Here is a 16,839-nt window from a genome sequence, read left to right as displayed (position 1 = left end):
GAATAACAAATTTATGTATAATTTTTGTACTTTTGCAAACAAGTACCACCTGATAGCGAATTGTCAATTTTACTTGCAATTGGTGACAAACAACATTTTTAATGTGCACAACGTTGACATGCCAACGTCTAAAACCTAATAGAAAATTTTAAGTTCAATTAGCATTTGATTAAAAATTAGTGCCCGTAGAGAAAAGGATATCAAACCAATGTTTTCAGAGTAGCTGGGTGAATTCTAAAAGCCCGTGCTACAAATTGCTTTTCACTAGTAGGATTTCATTTCCTTGCAAACAAAGTTAACTATCAATTCTAGAGATTCTAGATTCTGATTCAAGATCTTTGGTTTCGTTCTTATCATCAGACAAGGCCTTGAGAATTTAATGACCATAGAAAAAAAGATATCAAAACACTTTTGTAATTCATCGTCTCTGCATACGATTGCAATCACTTATAGCTAATACATACGACCAACAATCAATGCAGTTTTATATTCAGAGCTTCACCATTTTCTCTTAATACATTTTTTTTCTGCATTTTGCACTGTAATTGCAATCGTACGCATTCCTTTGCTACGCCAACTTCAGAGTGAATTAAGGTTTTTTCTGCATTTTGTACTGTAATTGTAATTGCATTTTGTACATTTTTTCTACAAGTTCTTTTTAAAAAAAATACAATGTCCAAATTCATTTTAGTTGTACTCTATTGTAATGCTGATGCTAGCCAATATTTGTGCATTTTATCTTTCTTAATAGTCGGAAAAAATCATATTTCATACTTATTTGTTTTGGTGCACGTGATAAAAAAAACGTTTGATAATGTGTCACCAATGATAAAAATAATAATAACAATGGCTACAAATTGGCATACGTGGTTTCAACACATGTAAAAGTTCTTTGGGTGTAACACCCGGAACTATAGAACAATAAGCCTTGACTATGTGCGTTAATTAGAAAGCATGGTTATAATAATAGTTTGTAACACAATCGTAAAGAAAAAAAAATATCATAAGGAGATGATTGAAGAAAAGAAAATAATAAGAAATTGTTATGACAGTCTCACATGCATAACCAAAGTAACACATCTTTAGGGGTGTGTAGCGCCTGTGATGAAAAAATGTCTTTCGCATGCACGTGAGCTTATGCAGAGAGGCTAGTGGTGTATAAAACAAGTAGATCATATTAAATTAATCCAGTCCAATTTAATACGGGATGACGCCAAACGATTGAGTTTGTATTATTAGTCCTATCCGGCCACTTATATGACCTGCCAAACGAGGCTTTAGTGATGCATTTAGTCGAGGCGGGCTAGTCTTACTAACATTAGTCCTGCATGATAACAAATAGGGTCCAGTCTAATCCCATGACACTTAATGATGGCAAAACAAACGCCCCTTAAAGGTTTAACAATAGTTTCCAAGGGCAAGCTCCATGAAAGTCCAATCTCTTAACACTTTGTGTAAAACTCAGAAAATGACCAAGAAAGCTCGAAGAGATGAAGCTTGAAGAAGAAACTAAAAATACCTTAGTGTTTTTCATTAACTGTTTCTCAACAAATATAACAACATAACAGAAAATGCAAGGAGAGAAAACTATTTATACTTTTCAATTACATCGGCTTAGAGAGTAAGCTACTATTGTATGGGTGGCACTATTGACATGTGCCATGGCACGTCACCTACATACTTATTCAATAGCCTCCCTCAATCTTAAGTGGGATATCCTAGTTTAAAATTAAAGCACTGTCGAAGAAAATCAGGTCCATGCAGTCCCTTGGTTGATACATCTGCCACTTGACCCTTGGCGTATAAGTACTGAACTGATAAGTCTTCTTTTTGAACCCTCCATAAACAAAATGAAAATCAATTTCTAAGTGTTTGATCCGAGAGTGCTGAACAAGATTCAAACTCAATGCAATTGCATATTGATTATCACAATAATGCATTAGAGGAGAATGCAAATGCTCATGTAAGTCTTTAAGAATTAACCTAATCCAAGTAACTACAGTGGTATGAGCCAACGCTCTGTATTCAGCCTCTATAGAGCTTTTAGAGACTGAGGATTGTTTCTTTGATTTCCAAGACATAAGGAGTATCCCCTAAATATACCACATAACCAGTAATTGACCTCCTGGTATTCAAATTTGCAACCCAATTAGAGTCACTATATGCATTCAAGTTTGGTTCTTTTTAATGCCTTGCCTATTAAGGACTTTAATTATTTCTCGAAACTACCAGAAACCACTAAGATGAGGTTGGATATAAAGTGGCTATACTCACACACACCGCTTTAGTCATTTACACCAAAAGTAAAGACAATAAGTAACAACAATAGTAAGTACAAAACTGAAATTTATATTAATAGATTGAGTATCACAAGATAAGTAAAGTACATAAATGAACTTACAACAATCAATAAAACTCTTACAGGATTGAATTCATGGATGTTGGATTGGGTTAAAAATGCTTCCTTATAAAGAGTTTCAACAAAAGAGACAATACTTAATGGTTGGTAACTCGATGCTACGTACGCAAAGAGATGGTAGCCGCAAATTGTAATTGGTCTAAGAGTCTATAGGAAATGATTCCTAGAGTTCTAAAGTCTTGGTTTCAAGTGGTCTTTTAGCAAGGAAAAATGAATGAAACAAGTAAAGGTAGATAACTTTTGTTTTGTTGAATGATTTGAGTATCCTTTATTTTGAGCCTTTAATTTGTATTTGTCGACCTTTTACTTCCTCCTTCAATGCTTCTCATGTCTTCATTTAAAGCTGGCATAGAATTACTTTTTAGAAAGTAATGCATCAACAATAAACTAATCCAAAATATATGGGCGGTGAATCTAGATAAGCCTAACTAAGATGGTGATTTTGATTAAACCTATGATCATTTAATTTCCCTCCAAAAATACCGAAGTGCTTTTCATTCAATGCTTCCAGCATTCGAGATGGAAAACTGGGACTTTGCATCTTTGACAAATAAAATGTAATATGGGCTCTGTATTGTTTATTTAAAATAAATTGAAGGCTTAAACTCTAAATTCCTTTGTGAATGATCTTATCATGTCAAAACCACCCATTTGTAACCGTTCCGAAAAGTGATAGAGTTTGACCGGCAAAAACCCTATACTTCCGAATCTTTCAAAAGATAAAAGACCACATAAAACAACTCTAAAAATTTTTCATCCATATTGTAACAATCCTTAATTGGTACCTCCAAACACAACCCGAGAAAGCAGTTTAAATAATCATCAACTTCAAAGGACTTATAACCACATTTTACACAAATTAGGAGTCTTTCACGGTCGATTTAAGAAAATACTAAAGGGTAATGCTTTACAAACTAAAAGACATGGAAGTTGGTAATTGGATTATTACTTAAATATTGATTAATGTGCTTATTTCTTATTAGTGACACATCATTTAGTTTGTAAATTTATTCTACAAATTTTGTCTCACTAATATTATCCAAACACTAAATTGCAGTAATTGTCTCGTCATTGCCCGTTTAGTCACATTTTTGTTCTTGTAGTTTCGTTGTGGTAGCGGTAGCGTCATCAATCTTTTCTTGACCCTTTCCAATGAGATAAAAAAAAATTCAAATTGTGTTTTTAATAAGATTAGAGGACGTTCACAAAAATGAAAGAAAACGTTAATTTAGTTGTTGAATTAAACTAAAATCTAGGTAAACTACGACAACTGTTAGTACAATTTGGCCTAAGAAAATTACTAGCTAGTTTATCTCCTTCTAACAAAGCCGCCTAATTAGATAACAAAAATTCTACATTTACTACATTTGTATCACTCACTTTAATAGAGAAGAGACCCATATATGTTGGTGAACCTACCTCTACCAAAGAGATGGTACAAATATAATATAAAAAATGTGATAGGTGTAACATTACTCTTAGAAAATTATTAGGCAGTTCAAGTGATGTGTGTAACGCTGTGATAAGAGAAAAAAGAAAGAAGGAAAGGACTAGTTAGTTATGACATAAATCATATGTTAATAATGTATAAAACTGCCACCGAGTGCGAAGACGCAGAAAGCGATTGGTCCATGCAGTTAAGACAATAATGAAGAAGCGCAGTGAGCGTAAGGAAGCTGGTTGTGAGTTTTAACTGGCCTTTTGACCGGGACTAAACTCTAGAAAGCAGGCCAAAACTCTCGCTCCTTCATCCAATTTTTCATTTTCCATAAAAAGCTATGCCCTTTTCCATTATAAAAAGAAACTACCAGTCCTAGTCCTCTACAATGCCGATTATTCCTCCACCAGAGACACCAACACAGTGTGTGAATCGACCCCGCATTGATTGAGGACTTGGCCCACTGAGATAAAAGAAACTGGGTTCTAACTTGCTGGGCATTGAGAGTTTCTAAAAGTGCCAACCCTAGAGACAGATATAAATATATGTGTGTGTGTGTGTTTGTTTTCTGTATGAGTAGATGAGTGTCTAGACCACCTTTGTTCTGGGTTTGGTTTTTGTTGAAATAAAACAAAAGAGAAAATGGCGGCAGCCAAAGGCATTAGCTTGGAGGAAATCAAGAAGGAAAATGTCGACCTGGTAAGTTTTTCTTGATCTTGTTTTTGCTGTACATTTTGTTCGTGTTCATGTTGTCACCACGCAGATTCTGATTCTTTACTTATATGGCAACACTTTAATTTGGGTTTTTATTTTCTCTCTATCGTTTGCTTAGTTTCGATCTTTGTTTTTTGTTTTCAGATTTAATCCTAAATGTTTGTCTTAATCCATTCTGTCTCATTTCTCCTAATTCATTCTGCGTGAAGGGATAATTTAGTTGATAAATTGAGACAGCTCTTAGGTTCAATTTGTTTTTTTTTTTTTTAATTTTATTTTATTTTTTATTTTTTTTAATGCATGCATGCATGAGTGCAAGTTTTTATTTGCACCTTGGGTTTCATGGCAGATCCAGTTGATGAATCGTTGGATGATTGTTTTTGTAATCCTGGAATAATAACTATAAATATTGAGGATTAAAATTCTATTATGATGAGGTGTTTTTGGCGTAATGTCCCTCGGACCTTGTTTAATGGCTGAGAAAATTTTGAAAATTGAAGAGAAGAAGACTACACCAAGTAATTGAGTTGCTGAGGAATATCAGTCATTAACTTTGCCTTCCCTTGCATTGCAGGAGCGCATTCCAATTCAGGAAGTGTTCGAACAATTGAATTGCACAAAAGAGGGCTTGTCAAGCGAAGAAGGGCAGAAAAGGATTCAGATCTTCGGGCCAAACAAGCTCGAAGAAAAGAAGGTACTTTTCGAGTATATTCGAGTATACTTCTGTCGCTAATATTGGTTTTGAAAGGAAAACTCTTATGATATATCTTTGAACAGGAAAACAAGGTGCTCAAGTTCTTGGGTTTCATGTGGAATCCCCTATCATGGGTGATGGAGGCTGCAGCAATCATGGCCATTGCCTTGGCAAATGGAGGGGTAATATTTCTCTCTCTCTCTCTCTCTCTCTCTCATATTCTCATGATTTTAATGAACAATGCAGGGGAGACCACCGGACTGGCAGGACTTTGTGGGAATTACTGCTCTCTTGATCATCAACTCCACCATAAGCTTTATCGAAGAAAACAATGCAGGAAATGCTGCAGCGGCATTGATGGCAGGTCTTGCACCGAAAACAAAGGTGAACATTAGTAATGGTTACATCAAATGTATAGAAACAAAGAAAATGGGATATTTATATATGCTTGTTCGATTGTAGGTTCTGAGAGATGGAAAATGGAACGAGCTAGAGGCTGAAATATTGGTACCAGGAGATGTGGTCAGTATTAAGTTGGGAGATATCGTCCCAGCAGATGCTCGTCTCTTGGACGGAGATCCTCTAAAGATCGATCAGGCTGCCCTCACTGGTGAATCTCTGCCCGTGACAAGGTACCCTGGTGATGAAGTTTTCTCTGGCTCCACCGTCAAGCAAGGTGAGATTGAGGCAGTTGTAATTGCCACTGGTGTTCATACCTTCTTTGGGAAGGCTGCTCACCTTGTTGACAGCACCAACCAAGTAGGCCACTTCCAAAAGGTACTAGACATCTGTCCGAAGCTACAAGTATTAATACGAGCAGTCAGTCCTTTTCAATATTTTTCCATGTTTCGTTTCCTGATATGCACTGCGCATTGATCAGGTTTTGACTGCCATTGGAAACTTCTGCATATGCTCCATTGGCGTGGGAATTGTTATTGAGGTAATAGTCATGTATCCAATTCAGCACCGGGCGTACAGAGATGGGATTGACAATCTCCTGGTGCTTCTCATTGGAGGCATTCCAATTGCTATGCCAACGGTGTTGTCAGTTACTATGGCAATTGGTTCCCACCGCCTTTCGACCCAAGGTGCCATCACCAAGAGAATGACAGCCATTGAGGAGATGGCTGGAATGGATGTCCTCTGCAGTGATAAGACTGGGACACTTACTCTCAACAAGCTTACAGTTGACAAGACCATGGTTGAGGTGAGTATGACCGTTCAATTGATTTACTATTCATGAAATTTGTTTTATGATGCAAAGAAAAGAGAATAAGAGGAAAAATCAAGAACCTAGAACATAATTGCATTGCTCAACGAATAATGAATGAAATTTGTTTTGATTTTCAGGTGTTTGTAAAGGATGTGGACAAGGACGGTCTAATTCTGCTCGGAGCCAGGGCTTCCAGGGTTGAGAATCAGGATGCCATTGACACATGCATCGTTGGAATGCTGGGAGACCCCAAGGAGGTGCATCCCAATCAAATTTCTTTATGTACTTGCATTTGGAGCATAACTATTTCTCAGTGTTTTGACAGCGAATGATTAATTTGACCGTCTTAATGTACCAACAACTATTTGTGTTGCAGGCCAGGCAAGGAATAACTGAAGTCCATTTCTTGCCCTTTAATCCAGTGGAAAAGCGTACCGCCATAACATACATCGACCCTGAAGGAAATTGGCATCGGGTTAGCAAAGGTGCACCAGAGCAGATCATTGAGCTTTGCAACCTAAAGGGTGATGTTGAGAAGAAAGCACATGCTATCATTGGCAAGTTTGCAGATCGCGGCCTTCGCTCCCTTGCTGTTGCTAGACAGGTGAGTTTTAGGCCTTATTCCTAGTAATTATAATTTGATGATGATGCTTTCTTATAACTGAAGTTGACGTCTTCATAAATTGTTTTTATTTAGACCGTGCCGGAAAAAAACAAAGAGAGTGCTGGAACACCATGGGAGTTTGTGGGTCTCTTGCCTCTCTTTGATCCTCCAAGGCATGACAGTGCAGAGACCATTCGCCGAGCCCTTAATCTCGGTGTCAATGTCAAGATGATCACTGGTGATCAGCTTGCCATTGGCAAGGAGACCGGCCGCAGACTTGGCATGGGCACCAACATGTATCCTTCTTCTTCCCTCCTTGGTGACACCAAGGACGAGTCGATTGCTGGTCTCCCTATTGATGAGCTTATTGAAAAGGCTGATGGCTTTGCCGGTGTCTTCCCAGGTAATTGAACTAAATCCTTCAAGCAAGTAGGTTAAAGTTTTGAAAATTCCAGGGTTTTGTATAGTAGAACTAAGTAATGAGGTACCATGCAGAACATAAGTACGAAATTGTCAAGAGGCTCCAAGACAAGAAGCATATTTGTGGGATGACTGGAGATGGTGTGAATGATGCCCCAGCTCTAAAGAGGGCAGACATAGGAATTGCAGTGGATGATGCAACTGATGCAGCTCGCAGCGCATCCGACATTGTCCTGACAGAGCCAGGGTTGTCTGTGATCATCAGTGCTGTGCTGACGAGCAGAGCCATCTTCCAGAGAATGAAGAATTACACAATCTACGCCGTTTCCATAACAATCCGTGTCGTGCTAGGTTTTCTGCTCCTTGCTCTCATCTGGAAGTTTGATTTCTCTCCTTTCATGGTTTTGGTTATCGCCATACTCAACGATGGAACAATCATGACTATTTCCAAGGATAGGGTGAAGCCATCTCCTCTTCCAGACTCATGGAAGCTAAAGGAGATCTTCGCAACCGGCGTAGTCCTGGGCACCTACATGGCTGTCATGACTGTTGTTTTCTTCTGGGCTGCTCATGGCTCTGACTTTTTCACAGTAAGAAAAATTCCTAAAATCCAACTAAATCAAAATCTTTTTTCTGGATCAATCTTATTGCAAATATACTTGCATTAAAAAATTTTGCAGGAACGATTTGGGGTAAGATCTATCAGGGGAAATTTTCCTGAGCTTACAGGAGCTATCTACCTTCAAGTGAGCATTATTAGTCAGGCACTCATCTTTGTTACTCGGTCCCGAAGCTGGTCTTATGTTGAACGCCCCGGTTTACTTCTCTTGGGAGCCTTTTTCATAGCACAGCTGGTAAGTTTCAAGACAAGTTTGCGGTTGAGCATCGTATCTAAGTTTTTTCATATTTTCAAGAACAACAAACCACTAATTTCCTCTTGCTGTTATATTTCATCAAGATTGCTACCATCATTGCTGTTTATGCAAACTGGGGCTTTGCAAGAATCCGTGGCATTGGATGGGGATGGGCAGGGGTTATCTGGCTCTACAGCATTGTCACTTACATACCTTTGGACATTCTTAAGTTCATCATTCGATACATATTGAGCGGCAAGGCCTGGGATAATGTACTTGAGAATAAGGTATGTTTGATCAAATCCGATGCTTAAGACAGTATGTTTTCATCCCCGTATCCTAAATGTTTCATTCTTCATACTGGTATCCAGACTGCTTTCACAACAAAGAAGGATTACGGAAAGGGAGACAGGGAAGCCCAATGGGCTACCGCTCAACGAACCCTCCACGGTCTGCAGCCTCCCGAGACAGCTGAACTCTTCCATGACAAGAACTACAGGGAGTTGTCTGAAATCGCCGAACAGGCCAAGAAGCGGGCTGAAGTTGCTAGGTAATTATACAACTGGAAGTTGGAATTGCCCCTCTTTTTGTAACACTAACCGGAACATGTCAAAGGATCCTATGTTCCTAACCGTTCTTGTGGTTGTTTGGTTTCCAGGTTGAGGGAGCTTAACACACTCAAGGGGCACGTCGAGTCGGTGGTGAAGCTCAAAGGACTGGACATTGACACCATTCAACAGCACTACACTGTTTGAGTGAGTGGCAAGAATTTTTGGGCAAAGCGAGTCTTGAGAGGGCAGAAGACAACTAGCGCATTGGTAGGACAATTTAGTGTTCATCCTTGAAAAACCAGCAGAAAAACAAGAAAAAAATGTTGTTGTTTGTCATTTGACTTTGTAGGAGGATGAAGGGGTTGGGAATAATCCGAGGGAGTTGTCTCAGACAACCTAAGGTTGGAATAAATTATATCAGGAGGTTGAATCTTGTATTCTCTATGGATTAAATAATTAGTTCATTTCAATGATAATTCGCTATTTTTGGCTTCTACCATTTCAATTTCAACTTCTATATTTGTACTCAGAATACAAGTAGAGAATCACAGCAACTCGAGGTCTCGAGCCCCTTTGAGCACCGCTCGAACCACTCTCAAGTACGAACGCTTGTGCCCCCTTTGAGTGCTTAAAATTCTAAAGGTCAAAAAACAGAGCTAGAATTCTTTAGCATGTTTCGAATTTGGCTACAATTGAGTCTCGCAGCCAAATCGCTTCCCTATAGGTTTCTGCTGAAGTACTCTAACTGAGCTTCTAGTTGTAGAAACATCTTTCTTCAAGTTGCAATAAACACAACTCCGAATCGTCAAGAAAACTTACATACGCATAAATATTTTCACGGTCTTATGAAATGTGTGTAAATAATTCATGTGTGCAGGTCATTGATGTTGTAGGAGTATTGTGGGGGCAAATGATAGAGGGGGAAAACTTGACTCTGAACAGGTATAATTTCAGGTTTTTGAAAACATGTAAATTCCTTTGATCAATCAGTTCTACAAGATCTGAACTAGTTCAACAGCAAGTTATTCTAAGACTACTAGATCTCTGTGGTTAACTGGACCATTACCGAAAGCTAGTCTGCTACATGTGAATCCATTGTCTCTAAAGTCTAAACTGTGTGCCAAGGGAAGAAGCCAAGGATAAAAACCTGTACCTGATCTAAACTGATGTTCCACAATCATTAACTTCACCGATCCTTCAAGTGATAACCAACGTTCTTCAAGTACCATAACGCTCCTTCAGCTGCGTGCTCTGCTGCTGCCTTCTTTTTTGAATGTGGAGAGCTAAAGCATTCCAAAAGGGTTTTTGATTCGTCGTCTATCTCAACAATAACCTTGAAGGCGAACCTGTTTAGAACAATGGATCAGTTAAACACCTTATACCCCTCTTGGATAACGCTAAGTAAAACTGCATTGTGCATGATTAGTGAAGATTGCAACGGGCCATTGTATAAAAGAAGTAAGAAAACTAGGAGTAACATACCACATCGACTTATAGAATGTGGAATTTAGAAACTGTTTAGAAAACATTTCTTGACGAGGCAACTATGACTTGGGTTTGTAGAATGTGGTCAACTTACATTCTCATGTGGGGCGGTCCTTCCTCTTTCCAGCACTCGAACGTAGGGTTCTTCCATTTTCTTGCAACGCATATCGCGAACAACTGGGATTTTGCTGATAGCTTCTTACCAGTGCCTACAAAATTGATTAATCGGAGTTAACTCTTAAGATTTCATTAATTTACGCTGATTCTGCCGATATTCTTCTGGAAAGCAACTTTGAGCAGCACAAAAGTTTGACCATTGGAATACAAAAGTCTAACTATAAAGAGATTACATAATTTAGCTTCAAAGTTTTTGGATAAGTTACTTTTTATCTCTTGTTAAACAAAAGGTTATGTTAAAGATGCAGAAAATTGAGTTCCAAAGTTCAAATCTTATGCTCTTCCCGTAGTGCGAATTATAAAGGTTAATGTCGTCATATCGGTTGTATTCAAAACCACTACTGCAACTCTGCTAAAGCAGTAAGCCGCTTTGGTATCAAATTTAGTCTAATTTCCACAAAACTTTAAAATCCCTCATCCAAACGCACTGCAAATCTTCTTATTAGAAGAAAAATGCAGGGAAGTCCTGCAATAAATATCAAATAAAACAGAGAGCAATGGATTTTTTTAACATTGGAAATATTTGTACCTTCATTTGTTGAATCACTGGCCCCAATCTCTCTGGTAGAGGAAACTTCACTGCGTTCTTGTGTAGAACCAAAAGAAATATTTTTACCCTTCAAATTCTCATCATGTGATTGAGAAGTGTTGCTAGGATCTGATTTCTTAGCCGTCCCGCCATCTTCAACTCCTCCAAAGGAGCTTGCACTCGCACCTTTGAGTCCAGTCACGGCACTGGCTTTTACTCGATACCTTGACCTGAGAACCAACAAATTAAAGAAAACCCACTAATTAGAAAGAATATATAAAATAAATGAAAAGTGGGATTCCAGGATTAGAGGGTTTACATGGGAGATAAAATGATGAGGAACTTTGCTGGGTTTTCACCAAATTCTTCAACCAGGTGGGAGATAAGAACATTCTTATCAAAAGACAGTTTCTTTTTATATATTTGATTCTTTGGGAACCCATGTGTAAGATATTACCTGGATCATCCTTTCAAAGAGCTATCAATAAAATTTGAGAAATAAACATCGGCGTGCATAAGTCAAAGGCCTAATTGGATAAATGGTCCCCGTGGTCATAAGGTATTCGGATGATAGCCCCTGTGGTAAAAAAATTCGGATTTAAACCCCTGTGGTCTAAGTCTGTTAGGATTTAAACCCCTGTGGTCTAAATCTGTTAGGATTTAAACATTTCTGTTAAATAATGCTGATGTGGCTGCCACGTGGCTGCCAAATGGCTGCCACGTGGCAAAATAATAATTTTTAATTTTTTTTTAAAAAAAACCTGAATTAAAAAAAAAAAAAAAAAAAAAAAAAAAAAAAACAAACAAACCGGATCTGCAAGAAGAAGAAGGAAGAGGGAGAGGGAGGAGGGCGCGAGGAGACGGCTCCGGCGAGGGGGGAGCTAGTCTCCGGCGGGAAGAAGAAGAAGAAGAAGAAGAAGAACAAGAAGAAGAAGAAGAAGAAGAAGTCGCGCAGGGAGACCGGCGGGAAGAAGAAGAAGAAGGAAGAAGGAGAGGGAGGAGGGTCGCGCGGGGAGAGGGCTCCGTCGGGGGGGGGGAGCTGGTCTCCGGCGGGAAGAAGAAGAAGAAGAAGAAGGAGAAGAAGTCCGGCGGGGTGGGGGAACGGGCGGAGGGCGGAGGGCGGAGGGCGGGGGGGATTTTCTGGGTTTCTGCGTTTTTTTTTTTTTTTTTTTTTTTTTTTTTAATTCAGGTATTTTAAAAATTATTATTTTTGCCACGTGGCATATATGTGGCAACCACGTCAGCATTATTTAACCGAAGGGCATAAATCCTAACAGACTTAGACCACAGGGGTTTAAATCCGAATTTTTTTACCACAGGGGCTATCATCCGAATACCTGTTGACCACGGGGACCATTTATCCGATTAGGCCTAAGTCAAAAATGCGTCAAAGTTAATTTCTTAAATTTTTTGGAACAGCGCAACGGACCGTACATTGGAACTAGACAAGAATTATGAGTAATGCAAATGGTGCACCACTCAAGCTTTTGGAATGTCGATTTTTTATAGAAACGATGTTTAGATGACGATTAAAAATTTAATATTTTTTATTATGGTACGTTTGCGTTTAAATTACATTAAGGTTATTTTCAACGAAATATGTAAAATGCGTCGATAGGTGTATTTTGCATTTATAGTGTTGGCCAAAAACTTTTTTAATCGAGAGATGCAAAATATTCATATTGGCTAGAAAATGTAAATGAAAACCTAAACATGCATGTTTTTTTATTTACATTTTTCGGTGGCATGTTCTGCCAATCAAGGAGAGAAATGAAAATAGGATCTCAAATTTACACCTCTTCTATTAGAGTAGAACTCCCATCGACATCTCCCAACCGCATTCATATCTATTTTTTAAAAGGAAAATTAATGAAAAGGGTTTGAAAACTTTGAGTTTTAATAATAAAGACAAAATAAATGGTAAAATAAATAGTACCAGGATTAACTTTTTAGAGTAAAATTGGATTTTTCGTTAAAGTGAACAGTTGATGCTTTTCGTTAAAGTTTCATTTTTTATAAAACGGGAATTCTCCATCCCACTTTTGCCGCGAAAGGTACCTCCAAATCCACACCCACGAACCCGCCTATCATAATATTCATCATTCTATGTCTAAAGACTTATTGAACAAAAAAGAAAATACGAAAAAAAATGCAAGACCAATATATAGAACTCAAAGTCATAATGTTCTCCGGAAAAAGCAAAACATAAGCAAAAACTTAAAAAGAGCCCAAGTATTTTCTAAGATTGATCTGAGATCAGGATATCATCAATTAAATATTCGTACTGAGGATGTTCCGAATACTGCATTTAGAACACGATATGGTCATTATGAATTTCTTATCATGCCTTTCGATTTGACAAATGCCCCTGCAGAGTTCATGGATCTAATGAATAGGGTTTCAAAACTTATTTAGATAGATTTGTGATAGTCTTTATTGATGACATACCGGTGTACTCTAAAAATGAACAAAAGCATGTTCGACAGAGACTTGTGCTGGAAAAGGCTAAGAGGAAGGAGACTCTATGCTAGGTTCCGTAAATGCCAATTCTGGCTGGATGACATTGGTTTTTTAGGTCATACATTTTGGCCGAAGGAATCTTTGTCGACCCGCATAAGGTTTCTGCAATTGTTAACTGGGAACAACCCAATAATGTAACTGAAGCTAGATATAGACATAACCACTATTACTACCAATTAGACAATCTTGTGTTCAAGCTCATGCACGTTTATTTGTTCACTCACTTGTGATTAACGTATTTTAACAATAATTAGAACTAATTTTCTTTTTATAATTAAATATTATCTCTACAAAAAGTCAATTAATTTCGAGATCTTTTAATCATATCGAATGTAATGGTTTTGGCAAAAAGGTAACATCCTCATAAACAACAGTACATTTATTTAATACATAAAACTGAATAAACTATCTTCAACTTGATATATTTTTCGAGAGATAATCTTTAAATGATAACACATCGGATAGGACTAATAATACGGAGTACGATGTTTGGCGTCCGTTTGTATTAAATAACCACCGGATTAAATAATCCGGACCCACCTCCTTTATTAGGTAAACACCCGTTTCCTTATCCCCTCTAAAAGCACGGGACAATTTAGTCGGAACGCACTCTCGTTCTCTCCTTCTCCTGAGAACGCACTCTCGCTCTCTCCTTCCTCTCCAGACGGTACAAGAAAATCTCTCGGTCTCTCCTTCCTCTCCAGACGCACCGCTCCCAGGTTTGTATTCTCATTCTTCTTCTCTTCCCAGGTTCCGCCCCTCCCTCTGTTCTTCCCCCTCCTTCTCTTTTTCTTGCAATTTTCTTTCAATTATTTGAATCTATTTATTGTTTTCTCTGTAATTATGCAATTGATTATGTAATTTTGTGTTTTAATTAGAATTTTCGAATTTTAGGGTTTGTTGATGGGGTCGAATTATGGTTTGTTGGGGTTGAATTTTGGCACGAGAATTGTGCTAAAAAATGAGCTGCTTCCATACCATTGTTCTGCAAATTCTTATGTGGGTTTTCTTTGATTTGAGATTTGGTTAGTGGGATTTCGTTGAATTTTCAAGATTTTGTCTTTCAATTTTTTGTTGAGTGACTGATGCATGGTGAAAGTTTGCTTTGATTTAGCTGTTATGTGTTTATTGTTGATATGATGATGTTAAAATAATTGAGTAATTAAAGGAGTGGTCAAACGTTAATGGTAAAAAAATTTGAACTGAAATGCTCAGATGAACAAGATTAGTAATGGGCAAATGGGATATTATATAAAATTTGTGCAGATGATTAACTCTAAAGGTTACTCTGTACTTGATGGGCAAGAACTGAAGGTTACTCTGTACTTGATGGGCAAGCTACAAGATTGTCAAGGGCGGTTAAATAGAAGAAGAGATAATGTGGGCCGAAAGGAAGTGATTAAAGTGTGTTATATGGTATCTGTTTACATGTTAGAGTCGTTAGACTGCATATGTTGGGGACTTCGTATGTTATATGGAATATCGTGTATTTGATGCTTGTACAAAATTGTTGTGTTTTGTGTGGTAGTATTTTCTCATAAGTTTTATATGTTAACTGAGAATAACATACTGTCTTGGTTCATTTTTCTGTTTGTAACTGAAGCTTTAAGTGGTGGGACTAAGTAAATGAAACGCTGGCTAGTTTCACTTCAGTGGTGTGTTGATCCTTCCATGGCACTTACTTCAGTGGTTTGTAACAGAAGCTTTGTCTTCGTTTTGTTGTTTGTCTTGTTAGGCTTTCAAATCTTGTTCCTTTTAAGCTTTTTTAGTTTTTTTATTCATTGCATTTATCAGATTTTAAGTGGGGTTGTCTAGGTTTTGTTTGTTAAATTTCTCTTATTGGTTGTTTGGACTTATGTTTGCGACATTAATGCATCTGGCCTTTATGATTGTAGGAAATATTTGTTTTGTTGATGCTCCCTGTGTTTGTTGGTGTTTAAGGAGAAAGCAAAGCAGAGGGAAGAGTTTGCAAAGCAACAGCATGCATATATTTTGGCTATCTGGACAAACTGTTTCTTAGTGAAACCAACTTGCATTTGTATATTTTATGAACTTGGATATGTGGTTGGATTAATCTATATAACGTAATGACTTGTAGTTGTTTTTTGTGAACCTTCTTTTATGTTATTGGAAAATATTTTGATTTGATGTATGGAATTTACTATTTATCATTGTTATTTGAAAATTTGTGTGGTTTTCAATACGTATAAATATGAGAAAAGTTCATTAAACAAACAAAGATTTGTCATTTTTTTTCCTTGTCCTATCCGGCTCAGTACCAAACACAGTATAAATAATATGGTCATTAGTCCGATACTGCACCAAACGCCCGACTAATTTAGTCAGTACTATCCGATGACTATTTATCCTATCCGACAGAAATAGTCAGTACAGTCCAAGCTGCCAAACGAGACCATAATGTTTGTGCAATGAACTTGCGTTAACCATGAATGTGGGTGTACAAGTAGATGCCCCCATATCGTGGACACAAGTATTACCATGCTATTCCAGAGACTTCTAAGAAATTAAATTACTACTACCAATAACCAATAGAAATTTCATATTGTGCAATGAGTAGGAACAAGAAAGTACCCTTCTACTCTGTATAGTACACATCCAGATCAAGTTCAAGATGATTTAATTACCAATTAAAGTTTGTGCTAAATTAATAGGATTTGATGAAGTTTTTGTTTGCTTATTAAGTCAAGTAAGAACAAGATGTAAATAGCTAAATCCAGCAATTTCAAAGATATATACACAGCTAAATCAAAATCTATACTCAATGGTATTCAATTAGGTGATTCTCTTAACCCAACTGAAGAAAGAGCAGGGATCCCAACAAACAAAAGGGTGTTAATTAATTAATTAATTATTTCATTCTTCATGGATGCTCTCTAGACTTGGCTGCCAATGATCTAGGGATGACAATCTTTTAGGTGTTGAATCTTTGCCCCAATGCTTCGTAGAATTCCTGTTCCTCTTCCTTGTAAGCGTCTTTGTCTCAATCTCAGAAGATGAAATGCTGCTGCTTGATGATTCTGTTTCCTCTTTCGAATCGTGATGGCCGCCATTTTCTTTAATCTTTGTCCCCTTAAAAAAGCAAGCAAAGCAATTATCTTCAGAAAAACATCCTCCCTCCTTCACATTGTTTTCCTCATGGTTACAAACACAAGCATACGAAAACTTGGTAGATTTTTTATTCCTCGCGTAAAACCAATTAC

The 16,839-nt window shown here is 37.5% G+C and overlaps 2 protein-coding genes and 1 long non-coding RNA gene across 7 annotated transcripts; 2 read left to right on the top strand and 1 right to left on the bottom strand.

The window, feature by feature from the left end:
* Positions 1-1,588: 1,588 nt before the first annotated feature.
* Positions 1,589-11,615, bottom strand: LOC126611352 (ribonuclease 3-like protein 1). Of its 5 annotated transcripts, none has more exons than XM_050279580.1 (5): positions 11,418-11,615; positions 11,099-11,328; positions 10,487-10,601; positions 10,061-10,253; positions 1,589-1,837 (listed from the first exon to the last, which is right to left on the bottom strand). In XM_050279580.1, coding segments are annotated over exons 1-4 (507 nt in total). In that variant the 5' UTR covers positions 11,420-11,615; the 3' UTR covers positions 1,589-1,837; positions 10,061-10,093. The 5 variants fall into 5 exon arrangements, with proteins under 5 accessions (XP_050135537.1, XP_050135538.1, XP_050135539.1 ...); XM_050279581.1 differs by lacking the exon at positions 1,589-1,837 and adding an exon at positions 3,541-3,564; XM_050279582.1 differs by lacking the exon at positions 1,589-1,837 and adding an exon at positions 5,254-6,063.
* On the top strand, positions 4,229-9,403 carry LOC126611350 (ATPase 9, plasma membrane-type-like). The gene is made up of 14 exons (XM_050279575.1): positions 4,229-4,556; positions 5,146-5,265; positions 5,349-5,447; positions 5,512-5,649; positions 5,728-6,042; positions 6,146-6,472; positions 6,616-6,735; positions 6,855-7,082; positions 7,176-7,485; positions 7,578-8,092; positions 8,183-8,356; positions 8,461-8,643; positions 8,728-8,906; positions 9,015-9,403. Exons 1-14 carry the CDS (start codon positions 4,500-4,502, stop codon positions 9,109-9,111), a joined length of 2,862 nt encoding a protein of 953 aa, XP_050135532.1. The 5' UTR covers positions 4,229-4,499; the 3' UTR covers positions 9,112-9,403.
* A 2,562-nt stretch (positions 11,616-14,177) lies between the features above and the next one.
* On the top strand, positions 14,178-15,770 carry LOC126611353 (uncharacterized). Its single transcript, XR_007618815.1, has 2 exons — positions 14,178-14,337; positions 15,514-15,770. It is a non-coding gene; the product is annotated as an uncharacterized LOC126611353 (long non-coding RNA).
* Positions 15,771-16,839: the final 1,069 nt, after the last annotated feature.

This window comes from Malus sylvestris, chromosome 17, assembly GCF_916048215.2.
Source record: "Malus sylvestris chromosome 17, drMalSylv7.2, whole genome shotgun sequence".
NCBI lineage: Eukaryota > Viridiplantae > Streptophyta > Magnoliopsida > Rosales > Rosaceae > Malus > Malus sylvestris.
The sequence above is the reverse complement of the archived record's forward strand: the minus strand, read 5'-3'. Positions and strand labels throughout refer to the sequence as shown.

What these genes read in the sequence shown, in the direction of transcription:
- LOC126611350 (XM_050279575.1), top strand. Translation starts at nt 4,500, where the DNA reads ATGGCGGCAGCCAAAGGCATTAGCTTGGAGGAAATCAAGAAGGAAAAT. An exon ending in ATAATGTACTTGAGAATAAG is followed by an intron (nt 8,644 to 8,727) that starts GTATGTTTGATC and finishes ACTGGTATCCAG; the next exon opens with ACTGCTTTCACAACAAAGAA. An exon ending in AAGCGGGCTGAAGTTGCTAG is followed by an intron (nt 8,907 to 9,014) that starts GTAATTATACAA and finishes TTTGGTTTCCAG; the next exon opens with GTTGAGGGAGCTTAACACAC.
- LOC126611352 (XM_050279580.1), bottom strand. An exon ending in CAGTGATTCAACAAATGAAG is followed by an intron (nt 10,602 to 11,098) that starts GTACAAATATTT and finishes TCAATTTTGTAG; the next exon opens with GCACTGGTAAGAAGCTATCA. An exon ending in GGACCGCCCCACATGAGAAT is followed by an intron (nt 10,254 to 10,486) that starts GTAAGTTGACCA and finishes TGTTCTAAACAG; the next exon opens with GTTCGCCTTCAAGGTTATTG.